This window comes from Lepidochelys kempii, chromosome 1 (assembly GCF_965140265.1).
Source record: "Lepidochelys kempii isolate rLepKem1 chromosome 1, rLepKem1.hap2, whole genome shotgun sequence".
Taxonomy (NCBI): Eukaryota; Metazoa; Chordata; order Testudines; family Cheloniidae; genus Lepidochelys; species Lepidochelys kempii.
This window is the reverse complement of record NC_133256.1, coordinates 206,402,317-206,424,586: the sequence shown is the minus strand read 5'-3', so window position 1 is coordinate 206,424,586 and position 22,270 is coordinate 206,402,317. Positions and strand designations below refer to the sequence as shown.

Genomic DNA, 22,270 nt, shown 5'->3' with positions numbered 1-22,270 from the left:
AAAGTGACCATTTTACTGAGGTCCCTTTCCTACAAGGAAAGAGCTCTGCTAGCAATGCCAACCCTTTCTAGAGACCCACCAATATGCTTACACTGGGGATTTCTTTGGCACAGGTTACCAGTCAATACAAGCACAGGTTCCTGCTGCTATTTTGTGGGTATTTGGGGAAGTGTGAGAAATTGTTCCTCAGGAACGTAGAACACACTGGTGTGATTCCTTGATTATGGGTCATGGTGTCTTCTCTAGAAGCACTAGAGATCATCCCCAGGGCACAAAGCCAACAGAGTGAGGCAAGTGTCAGCTAGGTAACCAGGTCTGTCCTCGAACCCCTATTTCGTTATTTAAGCTGTGTATCTACCCTCACTAACAGCACAAAACCCTGTGAACCTGCACCACTTCACCAGGGTGGGGAAAAGGGTTACCTCCTCCGGTGTCTCATCCAGGTCTGAGGTCTCATCCACTTCCGAGGTCTGTTCTGCTTTAGCTGGAGACCCTTTGCTTTTCTTGGATTCTGGCTCATTAGGGTCTGTTGCCTGCTTGTAGCAGACAAAGCAAAGAGAGATCCTTAGCACACCCTGGCTTCTCCCCCACCTACATCTCAATTCCTTCCAGCCATTTAACACTGTCACAGCTTTCATTCGGAACTGCTCAGAAGAACAGCCAGGATGAAAGATACTCTATGAAATGAAGCCCTAACAGTGTAGACAGTAATTGAATGGAATCAGTCCATTTCAGAAGAGCTTCTACAATGCAGCCTGAAACAGGGCTCCCAAACGTTGCCCAAGGTCCCCATCAGCAACTGGCTGGGACACCGAGGGCTGCATGTACCTGGCATGAAATGAAGACCTGCAGACCATCAGTTCCAGCACACGTTGCACCACCCCAACCCAAGTGGCCTTCTCCTGAGACCAAAGTGAAGCAGTGGATGTCAAAACCTGTCCTCTCCACAAGCCACATCCACGCGGTAAAGAGGAGGGTGACCACCAGTCATTTCATGCTTAATTGGCTAACCCCAATTTAAAGATAAGGAGTGGTCTGCAGTCACCATGCATATCCCCAGATAAGAATTTCCTCCAGCTTCTCACTCTGCCTGATCCCGCAGCAAGAAGTGCCCCATTCTTGGGACAAGCTCCCACACATGCACAAAGGCAGTCTGCACAGAACTACAACAGAGCTGGGAGCCAGTAGAAACATACAGTTAAAGCCATCAATCAACATTTGCTCCACATTGAGAGTGTCCTGGATGGATATTGACCATGTCCCAGAAAGACACTCAGTCCTGCCATGTTCCAGTTCAATCCAGTCCCGAGCAAAGCACCCGAGATGATGCTTTCAGTTCTTACCTCCTGGATGTAGGTGATGTTCCACACCCTGAGCTCACTGTCTGCAGCGCCAGTGATGAGACGCTTCTCTTGTGACACAAAGGTTAGTCCCCACACCTGCCAAAGAGAAGACACCGAGAAGCGTCTTTATGTCTAGTTATATGGCCTCCCATCACCACAGTATCAGCACGCCCCACCAACATTAGTGAATTTAGCCATACAACATCCCTCCAGGATAGAGATTTAGTGTTATCCCTTTGAAGGGGACTGGGGGATTTTGTCTGTCTTGTTTTTTGGTTTGATTGGGGTTTTGTTTATTTGTGGAGAGTGTTGGGGGGTGGGGGGCGCGACAGGGGGAAAATATGGTCTCTCTCTCTATATACCTATTTAAAAAATAAAATAAAAACCCAGACTTTTCCTTTTTGCAGTTAACCTTTTAGCAGAAAGACAGTACAACAAACAAAAGGAGGACTCGTGGCACCTTAGAGACTAACAAATTTATTTGAGCATAAGCTTTTGTGAGCTACAGCTCACTTCATCGCTTATGCTCAAATAAATTTGTTAGTCTCTAAGGTGCCACAAGTCCTCCTTTTCTTTTTGCCGATACAACTAACATGGCTGCTACTCTGAAATCTGTCAGTATAACAAGCAATAGCCTACAGTGTTCCTGCCCTAAGATGCCAATATACAAAGGGCAAAGTTAACACTGCTATTAGGACTTTGGCCAAGGAATTCATCACATCAGTGGATTTCAGTCTCCTCATTAATGTTGTATGTGACAGGATTCTTGCACTGAATTTCTTTGATTTTTTTAAATTTAAATGGAAAAATGAGAACAGAACTCAAGCCCCTGCTACATAGAATACTGCACAAGGATATCTGGTTTGGAAACATCACTCCCAGCAAGAGCGATACAAGCCTCCTAAACAGATGAGGCTTCTCACCTGTCCCTTCTTCACAAATATTTCACAGGGTCTGTGATTACAACCTAAAAAAAATCCAATCCTGAGCAGTGTGGATGTAACAATAGAAGCTGCCTTGCAGCCAGTGTGCTGGGATACTTGTACTGAACTAACTCCTTCTCTCCATCTTTAATTTTATTTACCTCAGTACGGTGTCCAACCAGTGTTTTGAAGCAGTGCTGCGTATCCAAGTCCCACCACTTCACCAAGGTGTCTTTACCACTGAAAAAAACAAATGACATCACCCAGACATGAGGCAAGGTCACCAGAGTTCAGCCAAAACTGTGAGCTTTGAAGAGAGTAAGAAACACAAAAGGTAAAGCACACTGCAAGGTGTCAGAGGTCGGACTTATTTAGGCTAGGATCTCAGCAGGTCTCACAAGCTAAGCAGAGTCAGGATAAGAGATCCAGCAAAACACAGGCAATACAGAAATATGGGCTGGTGATCCATCAGGAGGCACCTCCTAGAGTCAGCACGGAAACCCCAGCCTAGTGTAATGGAGAAACCATTCTGCTTTCTTTAAGGGCAAGGGTGTCAAGCCTGGTGCGCTAGCCAAATTCTAACACTGGGTCTCCCTAAATTCCCCCTGTATTTTCAGTTGATACAAAATTCTTCATTGCCTGTCCTAATGAACTGTACAATGATCTGTGCCAAATTAAATGCACCAGACAGAGCTGCATTTTAGCTTATCAGAGGTTTTAGGACTTTTCCATTTGCAAGGTGCTCAAAGAATCAAATACAGCTATCCCCTTCACATTCCGCAGATAGTTAAATCTTCTTGAGGAGTCATGTTTCCAGCTTTACTTGAAGGAAACAGGGTGCAATAACAGGTTGTAATTTTAGGATTGTCAAGTGATTAAAAAAAATTAATCATGCAATTAATCGTGCTGCTAAACAATAATAGAATACCATTTATTTAAATATTTTTGGACATTTTCTACATTTTAAAATATATTGATTTCAATTACAACACAGAATACAAAGTGTACAGTGCTCGCTTTATTTCTGATTACAAATATTTGTGCTGTAAAAATCAAAAGAAATAGTATTTTTCAATTTACCTAAGTACTGTAGTGAAATCTCTATCATGAAAGTTCAACCTACAAATGTAGAATTATGTACAAAAAAACCCTGCATTCAAAAATAAAACAAATGTAAAACTTTAGAGCCTACAAGTCCGATCAGTCCTACTTCTTGTTCAGCCAATTGCTCACACAAACAAGTTTGTTTACATTTGTAGAAGATAATGCTGCCTGCTTCTTGTTTATGTCACCTCAAAGTGAGAACAGGCAAATGCATGGCACTGTTGTAGCTAGCGTCACAAGATATTTTCATGCCAGATGCGCTAGAGATTCATATCTCCCTCCATGCTTCAAGCACCGTTCCAGGGGAATACGCATCCATGCTGATGACGGGCTCTGCTTGATAACCATCCAAGCAATGTAGACCGACGCATGTTCATTTTCATCGGCATGAGTTAGATGCCACGAGCAGAAGGTTGATTTTATTTTTTGCTGGTTTGGGTTCTGTAGTTTCTGCATCAGTGTGTTGCTCTTTTTTAAGATTTCTGAAAGCATGCTCCACACCTGATCCCCGATTCTGGAAGGCACTTCAGATTCTTAAATCTTGGGTTGAGTGCTGTAGCTATCTTTAGAAATTTCACACTGGTATCTTTGCATTTTGTCAAAATTGCAATGAAAGTGTTCTTAAAATGAACATGTCTTGGGTCATCATCTGAGACTGCTATAACATGAAATATATGGCAGAATGTGGGTAAAACAGAGCAGGAGACATACAATTCTCCCCCAAGGAGTTCAGTCACAAATTTAATTAACACATTTTTTAAACAAACACCATCAGCATGGAAGCATGTCCTCTGGAACAATGGCCAAAGCATGAAGAGGCATATGAATCTTTAACACATCTGGCACATAAATATCTTGTGATGCCAGCTACAACAGTGCCATGCGAATGCCTATTCTCACTTTCAGATGACACTGTAATTAAGAAGTGGGCAGCAATATCTCCCGTAAATGTAAACGAACGTATTTCTGTTAGTGATTGGCTGAACAAGAAGTAGGATGAGTGGACTTGCAGGCTCTAAAGTTTTACATTGTTTTATTTTTGAGTGCAGTTATGTAACAAAAAACCCTACATTTGTAAGTTACATTTCCATGATAAAGATATTGCACTACAGTACTTGTATGAGGTGAATTGAAAAATACAATTTCTTTTATCTTTTTAGAGTGCAAATATTTGTAATAAAAAATATAAAATGAGCACTGTACACTTTGTATTCTGTGTTGTAATTGAAACAGATATTTGAAAATATAGAAAAACATCCAAAATATTTACTAAATTTCAGTTGATATTCTATTGTTTAACAGTAAAAAGAAAAGGAGTACTTGTGGCACCTTAGAGACTAACCAATTTATTTGAGCATAAGCTTTCGTGAGGTACAGCTCACTTCATCGGATGCATACTGTGGAAACTGCAGAAGACATTATATACACAGAGACCATGAAACAATACCTCCTCCCACCCCACTCTCCTGCTGGTAATAGCTTATCTAAAGTGCTCACTGTCCTTACAACGTGTATGATAATCAAGTTGGGCCATTTCCAGCACAAATCCAGGTTCTCTCACCCTCCACCCCCCCAATCCACAAACTCACACTCCTGCTGGTAATAGCCCATCCAAAGTGACTGCTCTCTTTACAATGTGTATGATGGCCCACCTTGATTATCATACACATTGTAAAGAGAGTGGTCACTTTGGATGGGCTATTACCAGCAGGAGAGTGAGTTTGTGGGGGGGGGGGGGAGGGGGGCAGAGGGTGAGAAAACCTGGATTTGTGCTGGAAATGGCCCAACTTGATTATCATACACCTTGTAAGGAGATTGATCACTTTAGATAAGCTATTACCAGCAGGAGAGTGGGGTGGGAGGAGGTATTGTTTCATGGTCTCTGTGTATATAATGTCTTCTGCAGTTTCCACAGTATGCATCCGATGAAGTGAGCTGTAGCTCACGAAAGCTTATGCTCAAATAAATTAGTTAGTCTCTAAGGTGCCACAAGTACTCCTTTTCTTTTTGCGAATACAGACTAACACGGCTGTTATTCTGAAACCCATTGTTTAACAGTGCAATTAATCACAATTAATTTTTTTGAGTTAATCATGTGAGTTAACGGCAATTAATCGACAGCCCTGGTTGTAATAAAGTAAAAAATTATTAGCAATTACTTTGTCTAATTCCAGGCCCAATTCTATTTCCACTAATATCAACGGGAGTTTTTTTGTCAAAACACCATCACATTAAAGGTTCTCCTTGGCATGGCTACCTCAGGGCACCTCTACACTGTGATTGTAGCATGGATAGATATACCTGTGGGTAACAGCTGTAATGATGATTTGGTAGCTTGGGCACCAGGAAGAGGTAGCAACACACATACAAGCCTGACAAGAAGCCTGGGTATACAGTCAGGTCGCTACATCTACACTGCTGTTACCCATGTTTGCTAGATTAAATGTACCTTCACTTGCAATGTAGACATACCTTAAGCTCCACTGCACACTGAGCCAGCACTAGTGTGTGGGGGGGAGCTGATGCATAAGCAAAGACATTGGGACCTTGCTTCTCCCTGCCCCCACATTTCTCCTCCCTCCCCCCCCCGCACTCCACAGAGCTCCTCCAATACCAGGAAACACCAATATAGGGAACCGAGAGGACCAGGGAAATGGCCATATGTGAGGAGATGTGCATGGGCTGGATGGAGAAGAAGAGTGCTGTTAGACCAGCATTGTGCAAAGAGAGGATGTACGGAGCCCCGTCCCTTGTGTCTGCACTTTACCACCTCCTGCCTCAGTATGTAGTAGGGCCAAGGGTGTAGTATTATCGGGAGCCTTTCAAGCACAGATGCCCAAATGCAATCACAGAATCTTTCAGAGCAACGACAGTTCTGGCCAAATAATCTACCAATGAGAACTTCTGACATGTGTCCAATCGCCCATCATACCAGTGACTCACTACAACCAACAGAATTGTAGCATGAAAATTAGGAAGGGTAGCAATTGATATGGTTACTGCCAACATCATGATGGCCCCAGTTAAAAGTAATCTGAGCTGTTGACCTGGCTCTGTCTGTAGAGTAGAACAACAGTTAAAGACAAGAACTATTAATAACTATCTTAATTACAACCTAATGTCCCTAACAAGTTTTAACAATATGAAAAGTTTTAAGTTACCATTCCATTTTTAAGATAATTCAGGATGAAAAAGGTCTGACTCCAAGCACTAAATTTCTTAAAGGACTTGTTTTTAAATTAGTTTTAACACAAACTATTACATGAGTTAAGTTTACTTGTAAATGGTCAAAAAAATGCCGTACTCAGTAAACGCTGAATGATTGGGTAAGAATATACTGTAGTTTTCATAACAAAGAGGTCAAATCTCTGATGGAAAAATAAAAATCAGCTTTAAATAAGGAGTCACAGCTATGTTTAAGGCTGATATTCCTTTTTGTTATGAGGAATAGGGCATATCTTGCCCAAGCATCTCCATCCTTATTTTAAAATTAAGAACTATTTACCAACATTAAAGAAAGTAATATTCAGAAAATTAAGCCATTTTATAAACTACCAACCAAGTGCATATGTCTTCACAACACAGCTTTAACTCTATCCCCAAATAAACAAGTATCAGAGGGGTAGCCGTGCATCTGAAGAAGTGTTTTTTTACCCACGAAAGCTTATGCCCAAATAAATCTGTTAGTCTTTCAGGTGCCACCGGACTCCCCAAACACACACTATTATTTCATCAATAATCTGAAAAATAAAAGTTACCGGCATCCTTTTACCCTAAATTGATGTAATACACTTTTTCTATTGAACTGATACATAAATCTAATAAATAAAACATTCTTAAAAGAATTTCATCAAAGAATTCTCATGCCAAGCAACACTGTCATCTTTAAAGCTAGTGAATGTTAAGAGGAGTTAAAAGTCTGTTCAGGTACTACATGTACCCATGTCTCCCTATCGATTTCCATGGTTCTATAATCATTTGCCTATTTTTAAAATTTATTTTTCTGTCCTATTACTGTGTGAAAGATTCACAAGCAAAAGGGAATCCAATTGATTACACAGAGGAAAAAAGCAAAAGTGACTTTACGCAAAGTACTGTCAAATGCATTCTGTAAACATACTGCTAATCTCATGGTACATCTACACTGCAGCTGGGAGCATATCTGAGCACATACTCACCCAGACCCCCTGGGTATGTACTCAGGTGACTAGCCCAAGCCGCCAGCTGTGCTACATTGCTCTTTTTAGCATGCTAGCTCAAGCAGAGCTAGCACATCTGTCCAGCCATGATGGGATGCAGTACAGACATATCCTCTGTTATAGTAATCTCAGGTACCACATTTAACAGTAGATTAAAAACTATTCAGAGAATAATTATTTTTAAAGTGAGTGTCTCATTAGCTGGTATTTCCCACTTAGTGGTATTCTTTAAAAACCATTTAGATATCAAGATAACAATTGTATTTTAAAAAGTCTCTGGCTCACAGTTAAGGTTGTGGTGTTATAAGGCTTTTTAAAAAAAGCTTATTAAGAATGCGTTCATTCTGAAAAAGGAGCACCATCTAGAAAATCTAACTTTTCACTTCTTTGTGTTAAGTCCATAAGTTTTGACATGACACGATACATGAGTAAAGCCTTGAATCCTCAATTCAGCAAACTCAGCAGTGCAGTGTACCTGGTAACCAGGAGGTTCTTCTCTCTCAAGAAGAGTGCCTGTGTGACAGCATCCTTGTGCCCCCTCAGCCGGTACAACCCACTCTCATTGATGACATCCCACACAATGACGTCTGTGTCCTGAAAGGAAAGGGACATCACCAAAGGGTGGACATCGTCAGAATCTTCTGCTATGAGACCCAATACACTACCTTAGACAGGCAGAGTCTGCTTTCCCCTAAATTTGAGTTTTAGTACGCACTGAAGGGCTCATAAAGCCAGGAGTTGTTCTCCCCGCACACATATATGCACCTCTACAAATGCTCCTTAGTATTGGCATGAAGCAGCCCCTGCTGTTTCAGACTAGCAAACCCCCTGTCTTCAACAGTTCTGCCCAAGTACTTCAGTCCCTGTCTGCAGCCCCCCTGCTATTCCAGTCCTGGGATCTCTATGAACTGTTCTGCTGATGTACCTCATGCCCAACCTGCAGCACCCCCACCATTCCAGCTCTATACTCCCCCATGCACAGGTCTGCTAATTCACCTTAGTCCTGATCTACAGCACCCCTTCCTATTCCAGTCTTCGGCCCTTCAATAAAGATCTGTGATGCAACTCAGCTGTGAATCTGACCCAGATCCTCTCACTACCACTCCTCCAGCTATTCCAGTGCACCATCCACCCCTTCCCAGCCAGGCATCTTAACTGTGGCCACGTCTACAAGTCATCTCCACAAAACAGCTAGTCCTCCCTGATTATGAAAGAACTGACCTCCAGGCTTGGCTTCTCCTACCAACTCTCACCTTTGAGCCAGACACCAGTCTGCCTCCCAGATGATCATACTGCAGAGTCATAACTGCAGCCTTATGTCCATTGAAAGTGACATTCCCTTCACCACTTAGGAGGCTGAAGACACGGATTGATCCATCCTCATATCCAACAGCCAAATGCAACCCATCTGGGGATGGGCAGAGAGAAGTGACCTCCTGCTTGAGACCCTGAAGGATGAGAACCTGCAATTTTCAGAAGACAAGGTGTTTGTGACATGTCAGAGCTAGAAACAGCCACAGGGGACAGAAGGAAGAGAATACTTCGTCTATCAGGACTTCCATCTGAGGACCCCTAGTACTTTAGAAACTCATTCCTCACAATCTGCTACTGAAATGAAGGAATACCATTATCGTAGTTTTAAAAATGTGGAAACTGAGGCATGGAGAGGGGACATGACTTCACCAGGCCAAATAGCAAATCAGGGTGCAACGAGGACTAGAACCCAGAAGTCTAACAGCTAGACAGTGACTCCTCTTGCTTGCTAGTAAAAAAGGCATTCCAAATTTCTTCACAGGACAATTCCTTTCCATTCCAGCTCCTCTTAAGCATACAACTGAATTATTTTTTTTTCCATAGGGTGTACATGAGTTCAGCATTCCAAAAGACACCTAAAGCACTGTGATAGTGTAGCTCTGGGTCTAATGTGTCATTTGAAGCAGTACTCTTCATGTCCCTTTGTGATGCTCTGCAATGTCAACAGTGGAGCTTCAAATCTCATACTCAACTCTAGAGTAACAAGGAAGAATGGCTCAGTGGGACTGACTCATACTCCTTTCTACCTGAATAAATTATTTAAGATCAAAGGAAAGAATCAGGATCAGTTACGTTTTGCATAGGAAAGGTCCCCCCACAGGGTACGCTAACCGGGAGTTTTGAGAGGTGAAGGAGGAGCAAATACGGGACCCTTGGGGTAAGTGGCTGTCTGTAGTGTGTGTTTGTGGGTTATCTGCTGTGTGCTGAGCTTGTGTTTGTCTGTCTGTTTGAAGGACTGTGTGCCGTGGCCATCAGTTGGAAGCTGTGAGCTTCTAAACAAGGTTTGAAATCTAGAAGCCTCTTCTCATTGGCTGAGCCTTAGTCGGGGGTGGGACTATCAGAAAGGCCAAGGCTTTACAAAGTAGTGAGCAACCAAGGACCACTAACAGGGAGTTTTGAGAGGGAGTTTGGAAGGGGAGTGGTACACTAGCCATTCTTTAAAACCTTTAAACTAAACTATAATCAAAACTTCTTGATTTAAACAAAAATCCTATCATTAACCTAGGTAGCTGTAGGAGAGAATGCAGGCAGAAGCCCAGCAGCAGAGTGGGGGCTATCCTGTTTACTGTGCTCAGTATAGCATGTATGATTACCTGCCCTGTGGGCGGGTGGCATATGTGTGCATTTGGTGCAAGGAGCTCCTGGCCTTCAGAGACCACATACGGGCTTTGGAGGCCAGGGTGGTGGAACTGGAGGAGCTAAGGGAGGCAGAGAGGTATGCTGATGTGGCTTTCCGGGACACTGTAGATTTGTCTCACCTCCGGTCAGACAGTCCCTGCGCTGTTAAGGAGGATGAAAGGCTCAGAGAAAGAGAGCAGTCAACCAGAACAGAGGGAAACCTTCCCATGGTTGGGGCCCTCCTTCCCGATGATGCTGGGGTATCCTCTTGCACTGAGGTTACCTCTCCAGGGGAGGGAACTCCAGTCATTAGGAAAAGACAGAGGTTAGTAATGGGAGATTCGATCATTAGAAACATAGATAGCTGGGTTTGTGATGACCAGGAGAACCGTACGGTGACTTGCCTGCCTGGCGCGAAGGATGCGGATCTCTTGAGGCAGCTAGATAGACTTATGTGCAGTGCTGGGGAGGAGCCGGTGGTCGTGGTACATGTAGGTACCAATGACATAGGGAAGGGAAGGAGAGATGTCCTGGAGGCCAAATTTAGGCTGCTAGGAAAGATACTGAAATCCAGGACCTCCATGGTGGCATTCTCAGAAATGCTTCCAGTTCCACGCGCAGGGCCAGGCAGGCAGAGCTTCAGAGTCTCAATGGGTGGATGAGATGATAGTGTAGAGAGAAGGGCTTTCGATTTATTAGGAACTGGGGAAACTTTTGGGATGGGGGAGCCTATACAAGAAGGATGGGCTCCACCTAAACCAAAGTGGATTCAGACGGCTGGCACTTAACAATAAAAAGGTTGCAGAGCAGTTTTTAAACTAAGAGACGGGTGAATGCCGATTGCTGCAGCAGAGCACGTGGATCAGACAGAGACTTCTCTGAAAGGCGAGTCTATTGATCAGGGTGGGCAAACAACGGCCCACGGGATTGCCCCCCATGGTGCTGCAGGCCCCACGCCGCTCTCAGAAGTGGCTGGCACCATGTCCCTGGGCCCCGGAGGTGAGGGGCAAGCAGAGGGCTCCATGCATGGCCCTTGCCTCCAGGCACCGCCCTCCGCAGCTCCCATTGGCCGGGAACAGGGAACTGTGGCCAATGGGAGCTTCTGGGGAGGTACCTGGAGATGTGGCAAGGGCAGCGCACAGAGCCCTGTGCCCCACCCCTCCCCCCATGGGCTGCACAGGGACATGGTTCCAGTCGCTTCCCGGAGGGGTGGGGCCAGGGCAGGCATGGAGGGAGCCTGCCCTGGCCCTGGTGCATGCCGCTGCCACCCCGGAGCCACTTTAGGTAAGCAGCGCTGGGCCGGAGCCCAAACTCTTCCTGCACCCACCCCCCAACTCCCTGCCCTGAGCCCCATCGCACCCTGCCTGCACCCAACCCCCTGCCCTGAGCTTCCTCCCGCAGTCCACACCCCTCCTGTACCCCTCCCCTGAGCGCCCTCCTGCACTCTGCACCCCAACCCCCTTCCCTGAGCCTCCTCATACACCCGCACCCCTCCTCTGCCCCAATCCCTTGCCCTGAGCCTATTCCTGCACACTGCACCCACTCCCACATGCCCCCCCGCACCCCAGCCCCCTGGCCTGCATACCATTTCCCCACTCAGATGTGGCCCTCAGCCCAAAAAGTTTGCCCACCCCTGCTATTGATAAAGATTCTCTAGGTTTTAGTCAGGAAAGGATGGAAGAGGATAAAGTACGGGCCAGATCAGACGAGAAACATTCACATAAAAAATAAATCTGACACATCAGAAAAGGGCAGACAAATAAACAGTGACAAGTTTTTAAAGTGCTTGTACACAAATGCTAGAAGTCTAAATAATAAGATGGGTGAACTAGAGTGCCTCGTGTTAAAGGAGGATATTGATATACTAGGCACCACAGAAACCTGGTGGAGTGAGGATAATCAATGGGACACAATCATTCTGGGGTACAAAATATATTAAAGGACAGAGGCACTATATGTGAAAGAAAATGCAGAATCAAATCAAGTAAAAATCTTAAATGAATCCACATGTTCCATAGAATCTCTATGGATAGTAATTCCATGCTCTAATAAGAATATAATAGTAGAATAGGGATCTATTATCGACCATCTGACCAGGACAGTGATAGTGATGATGAAATGCTAAGGGAGATTAGAGAGGTTATCAAAATAAAGAACTCAGTAATAGTGGGGGATTTCAATTACCCCCATATTGACTGGGCACATGTCACCTCAGGATGAAATGCAGACACAAAATTTCTCGATACTTTAAATGACTACTTCTTGGAGCAACTGGTACAGGAACCCACAAGGGGAGAGGCAATTCTCGATTTAGTCCTCAGTGGAGCGCTGGATCTGGTCCAAGAGGTAACTAACAGGACCGCTTGGAAATAGTGACCATAATATAATAAACGTTTAATGTTCCTGCGATGGGAAGAACACCTCAACAGCCCAACGCTGTGGCTTTTAATTTCAGAAAGGGGAACTATGCAAAAATTAGGAGGTTAGTTAAACAGAAATTAAAAGGTACAGTGACTAGAGTGAAATCCCTGCAAACTACATGGACACTTTTCAAAGACAACATAATAGAGGCCCAACTTAAATGTATACCCCAAATTAAAAAACACAGTAAAAGAACTAAAAAAGAGCCACCGTGGCTTAACAACCATGTAAAAGAAGCAGTGAGAGATAAAAAGGCATCTTTTAAAAAGTGGGAGTCAAATCCTAGTGAGGTAAATAGAAAGGAGCATAAAACGTAATAAGAAAAGTCAAAAAGGAGTTTGAAGAACAGCTAGCCAAAAACTCAAAAGGTAATAACAAAATGTTTTAAAGTACATCAGAAGCAGGAAGCCTACTAAACAACCAGTGGGGCCCCTGGACAATCGAGATACAAAAGGAGCACTTAAAGATGATAAAGTCATTGCAGAGAAACTAAATGAATTTTTTGCTTCAGTCTTCAAGGCTGAGGATGTTAGGGAGATTCCCAAACCTGAGCTGTCCTTTGTAGGTGAAAAATCTGAGGAATTGTCATAGACTGAAGTGTCACTAGAGGAAGTTCTGGAATTAATTGAGAAATTTAACAGTAACAAGTCACCGGGAACAGATCATATTTACCCAAGAGTTCTGAAAGAACTCAAATGTGAAATTGCGGAACTATTAACTATGGTTTGTAACCTGTCCTTTAAATCAGCTTCTGTACCCAATGACTGGAAGATAGCTAATGTAGCACCAATATTTTAAAAGGGCTCTAGAGGAGATTTTGGCAATTACAGACCAGTAAGTCTAACGTCAGTACTGGGCAGGTTAGTTGAAACAATAGTAAAGAATACAACCGTCAGACACATAGAAGAACATAAATTGTTGGGCAAAAGTCAGCATGGTTTCTGTAAAGGAAAATCATGTTTTACTAATCTATTAGAGTTCTCTGAAGGGGTCAACAAACATGTGGACAAGGGAGATCCAGTGGACATAGTGTACTTAGATTTCCAGAAAGCCTTTGTCAAAGGCTCTTACATAAATTAAGTTGCCATGGGATAAGAGGGAAGATCCTTTCATGGACTGAGAACTGGTTAAAAGACAGGGAACAAAGGGTAGGAATAAATGGTAAATTTTCAGAAGGGAGAGGGATAACTAGCGGTGTTCCCCAAGGGTCAGTCCTAGGACCAATCCTATTCAACTTATTCATAAATGATCTGGAGAAAGGGGTAAGCAGTGAGGCGGCAAAGGTTGCAGATGATACTAAAGTGGCATATTAGAAGCCACTATTTCTATGTTTATTTGATCTCTCTGCCTGGGGAGCTCCCAGCAAAGATAACTCACGCAGCTACAGTTTTCTAGTCTCACTTGCCATACAACACAGCAGCGTCATCCCATTCTGGTTCACAATGGGGGAAACCAGCTCATCACCTTCTCGCCTTTCCGGGTGTCCCAGATGAAGACATGCTCACATGCTGGCACTGCCACATAGCGGCCCTTTTCACCCCGCAGGGCCACATAGACGATGTTGCCTTTCTGGCTAGCAATCACTCCAAACAATGCACTAGCTGTGTAGCGCAGATATTGCTTTGTGAGACCCATGGTGCAATTTCCAGACCCAGGTGGGAGCTGACCTGGATATAAACAGAAAACAAGAAACACTGAGAAGAATTTCATGTATAAAGAGAAATTAGGGCTGGAAAAGACCTGCTGTATGACATTAGAGGAAAAGTGGACCCACAGAACTTTTTCTAGTGTTATTTAAACTGGAGAGGACAAACATTAAAAACAAAGGGGTTCTCAACACTTCCCTTGGGAGACTACCCCACAGTGTGCCAGACTGCGCTAAGTTTTTCCATTATTCAGACTACATTTTTCTTTGCACAATTACTCCCATTACTCTTAATTATTCCCACTTTGGGAACTATAATTGCCACCCTACAAGTATTTACAGGGAATTACCCATGCTCCTTCTTTGTCATCGCACCATTGTTATACATATTCTGTTTTTAAATCTTTTCATAAACACCGAACCTAGAACCAAATGCAATATTCTAGATGAGGCCTCCCCCCTGCTCTCCCCTCCCTGATGCCTCTACACACGCAGCTCAACGCTACCTTCGCTTTCCACCCGCCTTATCGCACTGCACAGTCACACCGACTTTGTGTTCCCTTCCCCCACCATCGCTACTGCCCTGATTTCTCCTTCCCAGTAAGCACTGCTGGGCTTGGGGTTATTTTTTCCTCCCAGAGGATCCAACAGCAGCCGCTCTGACCCGCCACGCTGCCAAAGCCGCGCCCCGCGGCTGAGGGGTCGCTCCTGGGCGCCGCCTATGCCGGGTCGCGAGCGGCAGGGCCCGGTTGCCGGGGCGGCAATGAGCAGGGGCGCGGGAACAACGTGCACAGTGCGGGGGGGTGGGGGAGCTGGGCGCCATCGAACCAAACCGTAAACCTAGCACAGGGACCGGAACCACTTCAAGCCCGGGGTGCGGCAGCGCCCCTAGCTCCGGCTCCTCTGGGATGGAGGCCCGGCAGCGCCGGCCAGGCAGGGGCCACCGACCCCGCTGGGGAAGGGGCGAGCGGGCGGGGGAGGCGCTGCCACGCCGCGATCGCCGTAAGACCCAAAGCCCGCCCCCGCCACGCGCCGGGCCCGCGCTCACCGCCCCCACGTGGCTCTGCGGGTCACTCGCGCGCAGACACCGCCTCTCGCTCCGCACGGGAGGACAACGGCCGAGCCGTTCAGCGTCCCGGCGGAAGTGACGTAGGATCTCGCCTCACCCCGGCTGTTCGGTGCGCGATTGGTCGGCTTTGATCCGGAAGCGGAAGGGGGGGGGAGCCAGCCAGCCTCAGTGCCCATTTCCGGGGTGATGTTGCTGAGTCGACTGCTACCCCTGGGACCCTCTCGCCGGATGGGGGCAGCGGAGCCGGCCCGTGAGTGAGGGGTGATCCGCGGCGAGAGGGGCACGAGATGGCGCTGGGGCCCGTTGCTAAGGGGGAGCTCCCTGAGCGGACGTTGCTAGGCAGGGTGGGGTCGCTGTTCTGTGCTGAGGGGCCCGGGCGGGGCCGGTCGCTCTGTGACACCTCCCCCCAACCCCGCTGCAGCCGCGCGGCCTGGAACCGCTCCTCCGCGTCCGTTGGGTTGCGGGGCCCGTGTCCCTGCCGGCGCGGCGGGGGAGGGGGAGTCTCTGTGTCTCTTGCTTTAGGGCGCTGAGAAAAGCTCCGAGCGTTTGTCCAGGAGCGTCCTTCGGTTCCTGCCATCTGCGCTCGGCGAGGCCCCTGGGGGAGGGATCCCTGCCCGGGGCCGGCCCTTCTCTGGGGCACAGCCCCTGTTCTCGCCGGGGCAGCTGTTGTCCGCTCTCCGTCGCGCGAGGCATCTCGGGAAAGGTCAAGACGCGTATTGGGGGGGGGGTGTACTACCCCCCCCCCCCCCCCGAGGCAAATAGGTGTGAAGCTGCACGCAGACCGAAACAAAGGGATGGGCTCTCGGTCCGGAAGACCTTATCGGTCACTGACTTCACTTGCTTCTCGTGAAAGACTCTCCTAAGAGAGGTTTCAGAGTAGCAGCCGTGTTAGTCTGTATTCGCAAAAAGAAAAGGAGGACTTGTGGCACCTTAGAGACTAACCAATTTATTAGAGCATAAGCTTTCGTGAGCTACAGCTGAGGAAGTGAGCTGTAGCTCACGAAAGCTTATGCTCTAATAAATTGGTTAGTCTCTAAGGTGCCACAAGTCCTCCTTTTCTTTTTTCTCCTAAGAGAGAAATGACCAGGGTTAATGTTTCCCATTATCCCGTCTAACTTTTCTGCTTTTGTTTTCCTCAAAGTTTTCCTATTTGCACCTTACCTTACGTATCACCTAACGCAATTTCTCTTCCTCCTTGCTTTGTATCGGTCTCACTGTTAGACTTATCATGCCCGCCACCCCAGTATTTATTGTTTTGCCAAACCATATATTTTCAACTCTTAATCTTTCCTTTCAAATATGTCCCTCTTCCCAGTAAGTGTTTCTGTTGCCTTTTTTCTGCTTCCCTTCTGGTTTTTATTAATCTTTCTGCTCGCGTGGAATGTACCACCTGCTTCGGTGACGCAACAAGTATGTATACTTGTGCAAAAAGAACAAACTTTGGATCTCAGTCAGAAACGGATACAAGTTTCTAAGGGCTTCAGTGCATTTGAGGTTTCATCCCAAGCGTCTGTCTTAATTCAATGGTAGACTGCCACGTAGTATAGTACTATTTATTTTCTCATGGGGTTCTGAACAGTTTTTCTCACTGGTTCATGTTTGTCTCTCAGTTCAACATGCCAGTAGCTGCTGTGGTGCTAGTTGCTCTGGTGTATTGGTTTGGGTTTGCTTTGGGATTTTTATTTTAGTGTACATGCTGCTGTTTGTCTGTTAGAGAAGATAAGATCAAAGAAGTGCACCTTGCACTTGAAGCGGAAGAAAGTGATGTTTTGGGATGAGCCTTAGTTCCTGTGTTAGTTCATTCCACAGTCTGGGACTAGACCCCAAGAAACTGTCTTCTACACAACCAGCTTTACCCTTATTGAGAAGCATTCCATTGTGTCTGAGGAGCAGAGTTATGAAACATGGCCTTCATCCCATAGTTTTAGGTACGCTGAGTCCAGGCCTTTAAATACGTACTCTTGAGGGCATTCTGCACCAAAAATTAAAAATTCTGCTTACGATATTTTAAAATTCTGCAAATTTTATTTGTCAAGTAAACGTCGATGCTCCAGCATGGCATTGGGGAGCACAGGCCACCGGCTGCACAGAGATGGGAGATCACGATGTAGTTTCCCTCCCCCTTGGGACGCAGACTCAGTGGTGAAGCTGCACCCAGTCCTGCCCCAGAAACACCCCAGGGCCCTGCCTGTCTGTGCCAGGTGCACCAGGTGTGGGTAGGCAGGGTCAGCAAGGCAGGATCCAAGTGCAGAGGGGCTTGGTGTGGGGGGATCCAGGTGTGGGTTGAGAGGGTTCTGTTTGAGGCAATATGGGTAGGGATCTGGGTGTGGGAGGGATCTTGATGCACAGGGGCTTGTAGGGGGTTCTGGGTGTAAGGGTAGTGGCACTTTGCAGGGAGGTCCAGGTGAAAATGGGGGGGGGGATCTTGGTGTGTGGGGGCTAGAGCTTGGCAGGGGGGGTCTGGGTGTGGGAAGCTCAGTTAGGGGGTCCAAATGCTGGGGGAGTGGGGCTCAGTGGGATGGGGATCCAGGTGCAGCTGGTTGGGGCTCAGTGCAGGGAGATCCAGGTGCGGGTGGCTCGTTGGAGTGGTCCAGGTGCAGTGGGAGTGGGGCTCGTTGGGGGGATGAGGCTCAGCAGGTGGGTTTGGTATGAGGGGGTCTGGATGCACAGGGGTTGGGCAGATAAGAGAGCAGCTCTACAGTGATCCTTCGCTCTACAGCTGAGGAGGGAGGGGTGCAGGAAGCAGGGTGATGAGGAGTTTGCAGAGCTTCCTGCACCTGGGGGAGAGAGAAATGTTGGGATGGGTCTGACATGGCCCCGGATGCTGTGCAGGGGAAGAGGAAGTCCTGTCCTCCCCAGCTCAGCCGGGACTAGCAACTGAGCCCAGTCCAGGTCTTCTCCAGTCTGTCCCTGTCACACAGTGATTTACCTCTCTGCCGGCTGCCCTGGGCGCCTGAAACATGCTTGGGAAAGGTCACATGACCACTCTTGTGGCTTCCCTTTGCTTTCCTGTTAGAAAGTCATTTTTCTGAAGGGAAGCAAAGAAATCTGTGAGGGGCATAAATTCTGTGCATACGCAGTGGTGCAGAATTCCTCCAGGAGTAATTTACTTGAAGGTAAGGAACAAGACCTTGACCTTCATATTCTGCTTGTGTTTGCTGTAGTGCAGGTTATTGAAGAGATGTGCTGTAGTTTTCTGTACTATTTGGAGTTTCCTGAGGGCTTTGTGTCCAGGTATATTGCATTGCTGTAGTCCAGACAGGAGTTGAAAAAGATGTGCATAATGGACGCCAGGTGATCATTTGCTAGGATGAGGCAGATTTGCCTATTCCATCAGATCATAGAAAGCATCATTTGAAAATGCTGCTGTATAAGAAATTAGTGTTAGTGATGAATCTAGGAGCACTGCTAAACTGCATGCAAGTCGCTTTATCAATGTTTGTGACTTTACAGAATGTCCAGGCTGATTCAGAGCAGGCCTGGGAAAATGCATCTTTTTGACTACATGAGAAATAACAGATTTTCAAAGTTGTTACCAGTTAAATTAACCCAAAGTTAAAAATTAACTGAACAGTAGCTTAAGTGCTAAACTTCCCAAGCCTTTGAAGGGGGCATGGGAGAAATAGATCTTAATTTGTATTAGTGACTGACAGTCCACTAGGCGCTATTGATTTTTGCAAAATAGAGAGTAAGCAAATTTGACTGTTTTGTTTTTAAAGTGTTTAAATGTTTCTAAAGCAGTAAGGGCCTGATCCTAAGAGAAGCTAAGCACCCTTAACTCTAAATGACTTCAAGAGCACTTCATTTGCAGTGGAGGATGGAGGATTGGATGTAAAAGGTAGTCAGAAAAGAAAAATCTATCCTGATATGTATATATGTGTGTAATTTAAGTTTTTGACTTAAAATGCTGAATCACTTTTCTTCAAATTTGATTTTTCTTTCTTAGGCTGAACCACAAATCTGCAAAATGTGGAGTTTATAGATTCAGCATTTTTTAAGGTTCAAGTTTACAAACCAATTGGAACAATTTTTTTTATAGTGTGGAAAATTAGGGGTTTTTTCACCATTGGATAATTCAAAAACAGATTAATTATCTTAGCTCAGACTTTCCAAAACAATTCACCTTTGTACTGAGACCAAGCACAAACATTTTGAGATAAAAAAATTAAACCATACAGAGGATAGGTTGTGAACAAAATAGCCTGTGAATCTTAACTACATTGCTACCCGCAAATGCTTTAGTTGTTCTTCAGCTTTCCTTTATGAAAACTCTAACTCTTCTAGAATTGTTCTCAATGAAAATCCAGGTCTGTGACCCTATGTTTTTCTCCTCTGAAGCACCAGAAAGACTCCAGTGAGAACTGGAGTGCTGAAGAGGTAGTGGAAAGAGGAGTTGCTGTTTCCATTCCATGGATCCCTTGGGTGCTCCTTCCCAATTTGTGGATATTGATTCTCTGCCAGCCTGGAATGACTACAGTGAGGCAGACCAACTGGACTCCCTCAAAACTCAAGTTGAAAAACCCCAACTTGATATTAGATCACCTTTCCCATACAGGAAAGACATCAATGCAAAAATAATATTGTGGTAAGTTCAAAATAGCTCTGACTTCTTAGATGCCACAGTACGAATGCAGTGATGACAGAGTGCCTAGCAAAATGATCAAAAAAAGCTCTTCACGTGGTGTGGATTTTTTCTCCTTTTTTCTCTTGAGGTACAGCCATAGGTCAAGTCTGGGAGGAGAAAGGATAGGTAAAGTCTTAGATGAAGGCTGGTGGAGGGACCCAATGAGGTTCATCTCTGTACTACTTGCGTGGGCATGTCCCTACAATATATATAATCACCTTTCTATTTAATGCAATTTTAAAACAAACAACTTATTGTTTTTCCTGGCACTTGTTTTATGTTCTGTGCTTCCTGGTTTTGCCTCACTTTGTATTCTCTGCATTCATATAATAGAATAATGGGGTATCTTTTCCTGTACTGTCCTTGGTGTCTGTTAGGTTTTTTTTCCTTCTCTATCTCTCTGCCTCCATATACTTTCTTTATGTTGTATTCTGTCTCCATATTCTTCTTCCAAAATGTGTCCATCTCAACAGTGTTTCTCTGTGCTAACTTACCCCATCTATGTCGTCTCCTCTGCCTCGCCCACCCACTCTCGCTTATCAACACCTAATTTCCAGAGGACTACCCCTATCAGTAGAAGACAAGTATGAAAAGTGGGGGAAGCCCTCAGGGCCAGCAGTAAAGTGAAGAGCTATCCCCCTTTACCAACTGCTAAGAAGTGGGGTTGGGATTTCTCGGCTTTGCTCAAGTCTCTCTTTCATGTGAACCTCCAGATCGCAGGTGTCTGGTAAATTTGAAGATCAGCCCTTTCTCCAACCTCTTCTGGTTGCTGCACAGAAGAAGGATAAAGCCAGAGAGAGTGATCCCTGCCTGTTCACCCCAGATCTTTCTAGCTGTTGCAAGCATGGGTGGGTTGGGGCACTGCTGCTCTATCCTTCCCCCTCTGAGCCTCAGTTTCTTCCTTCAATTCCTGTCTCTGACCCTACTTAGAGCTTTCCCTTGAAGTATCAGAGTGCAAGTGACCAGATTCTTGTCATTTTCCCAGTTGCCCACAGGTTTTTTTTAACAGTAGCAATGAAAACTCATCAGATTCTAGTAATCTTTCACTTTGCTGTAGCTTTTCAGTGTTCTGAGCAGCAGCAGATAGATGCACTTAAGTTGACTGTGTGAAGACTAAGAGACAGCATTGTATTAGTAATAGCCTGTTTGTGATTAGAAGGCTTTCTTTAAAATCAGAGCTCTACAGGTTCAACAGAGGCTCCTCTGCTCTGAGGAGCCAAGGCTGGCCAACTGGATCAGATGCAGCATTTGACAGGCTCCAGAAATAGGGGTAATATCATACTGGCATTAGGGAGACTAGAGACAGACCCACCAGGCCTCCCAGATCTCACAAATATTCCCCCTCGCCCACCTCAAACATAATTGTTCCCTCCATATTCCCATTTGCCGTAGGGAAAGTCAGGGATGATTCCTTGCTCCCTTATCATACCATGATAAGACCTTCATTGCTATATTAAAAATCCAGGAAATTCCATAAACAAAATATTAAGTAAAATTAGGTGCATGTAATATCTCCTCTGTGTATTCTCAAAAGCAAGAAAATGTCAAGTTTGGGACCCTCTAAACTTTATCTTAATGCCTACACTGCACATTTCCAGTGACAGACTCCACATCATTGCAAGGAACTTACTTCTACCTCCACGTGATGATCAAACATGCTACATACAATACATTAATCTCCCTCACCGTTTAATATTGAACTTCTTTACAGCTCACTGCTTAAGTGAACAGTGTGTTGTTTATTGGGGAAGCATGAATTTGCAATTAAGGTTGTACTGTGAGGGAGAATTTTGGGTTGCCTGTAGTCTGTCTCCATACTAGTTGAAGGTAGAGTGAAGTTCACTGTGAAGATTCTGAGTCTGGATATGTGGTGCGTGGGCATTAGGGTACAGTTAAGAAATTCCCTTGAAACTTGACTTTTCATTGTTTAATATTTCATTGTGAGAATGCAGTGTTTTACCAACCTTAATTTCTTCTAAACTAAGCTTCTGTTTATGGAACATATCTCATGAGCAGGGTGAGATAGAGGAGTACAGTGTATCATGAAGCAAGGCAAGAATAACCCTTTAGCAGTTAAGAAGCACTTCTTCTATGGTGCCAAATTCGTGTATCTAACCTGCACTCAATGGCTTTGTTTCCTCAGGAAAGGAAATGTAGCATTATTGAACTGCACAGCCATAGTAAACACCAGCAATGAATCTCTCACAGATAAGAATGTGGTATCTGAGAGCATCTTCGTGCATGCCGGCCCCAACCTGAGGGATGAACTCCAGAAACTCAAAGGTAAGGA

General features: G+C 45.3%; 2 protein-coding genes across 11 annotated transcripts in view; one reads left to right on the top strand and one right to left on the bottom strand.

Annotated features, from left to right (window-relative positions):
* WDR3 (WD repeat domain 3) overlaps positions 1 to 15,447 on the bottom strand; it is a 41,998-nt gene extending 26,551 nt beyond the window's left edge. For 2 of the 5 annotated variants that reach the window (XM_073310359.1, XM_073310377.1), the window contains exons 1-7: positions 15,336 to 15,447; positions 14,107 to 14,309; positions 8,823 to 9,032; positions 8,045 to 8,163; positions 2,428 to 2,506; positions 1,344 to 1,439; positions 423 to 536 (exon numbers count right to left, since the gene is read on the bottom strand). In XM_073310359.1, coding sequence (XP_073166460.1) covers positions 423 to 536; positions 1,344 to 1,439; positions 2,428 to 2,506; positions 8,045 to 8,163; positions 8,823 to 9,032; positions 14,107 to 14,277 — 789 coding nt within the window. In that variant the 5' untranslated portion in view covers positions 14,278 to 14,309; positions 15,336 to 15,447. Of the gene's footprint in view, positions 1 to 422; positions 537 to 1,343; positions 1,440 to 2,427; positions 2,507 to 8,044; positions 8,164 to 8,822; positions 9,033 to 14,047; positions 14,310 to 15,335 lie in introns of those variants that run through there. The other 3 variants (XM_073310368.1, XM_073310382.1, XM_073310392.1) reach the window with 3 other exon arrangements.
* Positions 15,448 to 15,488: 41 nt separating this feature from the next.
* The window catches only part of GDAP2 (ganglioside induced differentiation associated protein 2), a 44,792-nt gene continuing 38,010 nt past the window's right edge, over positions 15,489 to 22,270 (top strand). For 2 of the 6 annotated variants that reach the window (XM_073310258.1, XM_073310231.1), the window contains exons 1-3: positions 15,490 to 15,606; positions 19,695 to 19,941; positions 22,124 to 22,263. In XM_073310258.1, the coding sequence (XP_073166359.1) occupies positions 19,766 to 19,941; positions 22,124 to 22,263 (316 nt within the window). In that variant the 5' untranslated portion in view covers positions 15,490 to 15,606; positions 19,695 to 19,765. Of the gene's footprint in view, positions 15,607 to 18,013; positions 19,195 to 19,694; positions 19,942 to 22,123; positions 22,264 to 22,270 lie in introns of those variants that run through there. The other 4 variants (XR_012154739.1, XM_073310237.1, XM_073310250.1 and 1 more) reach the window with 4 other exon arrangements.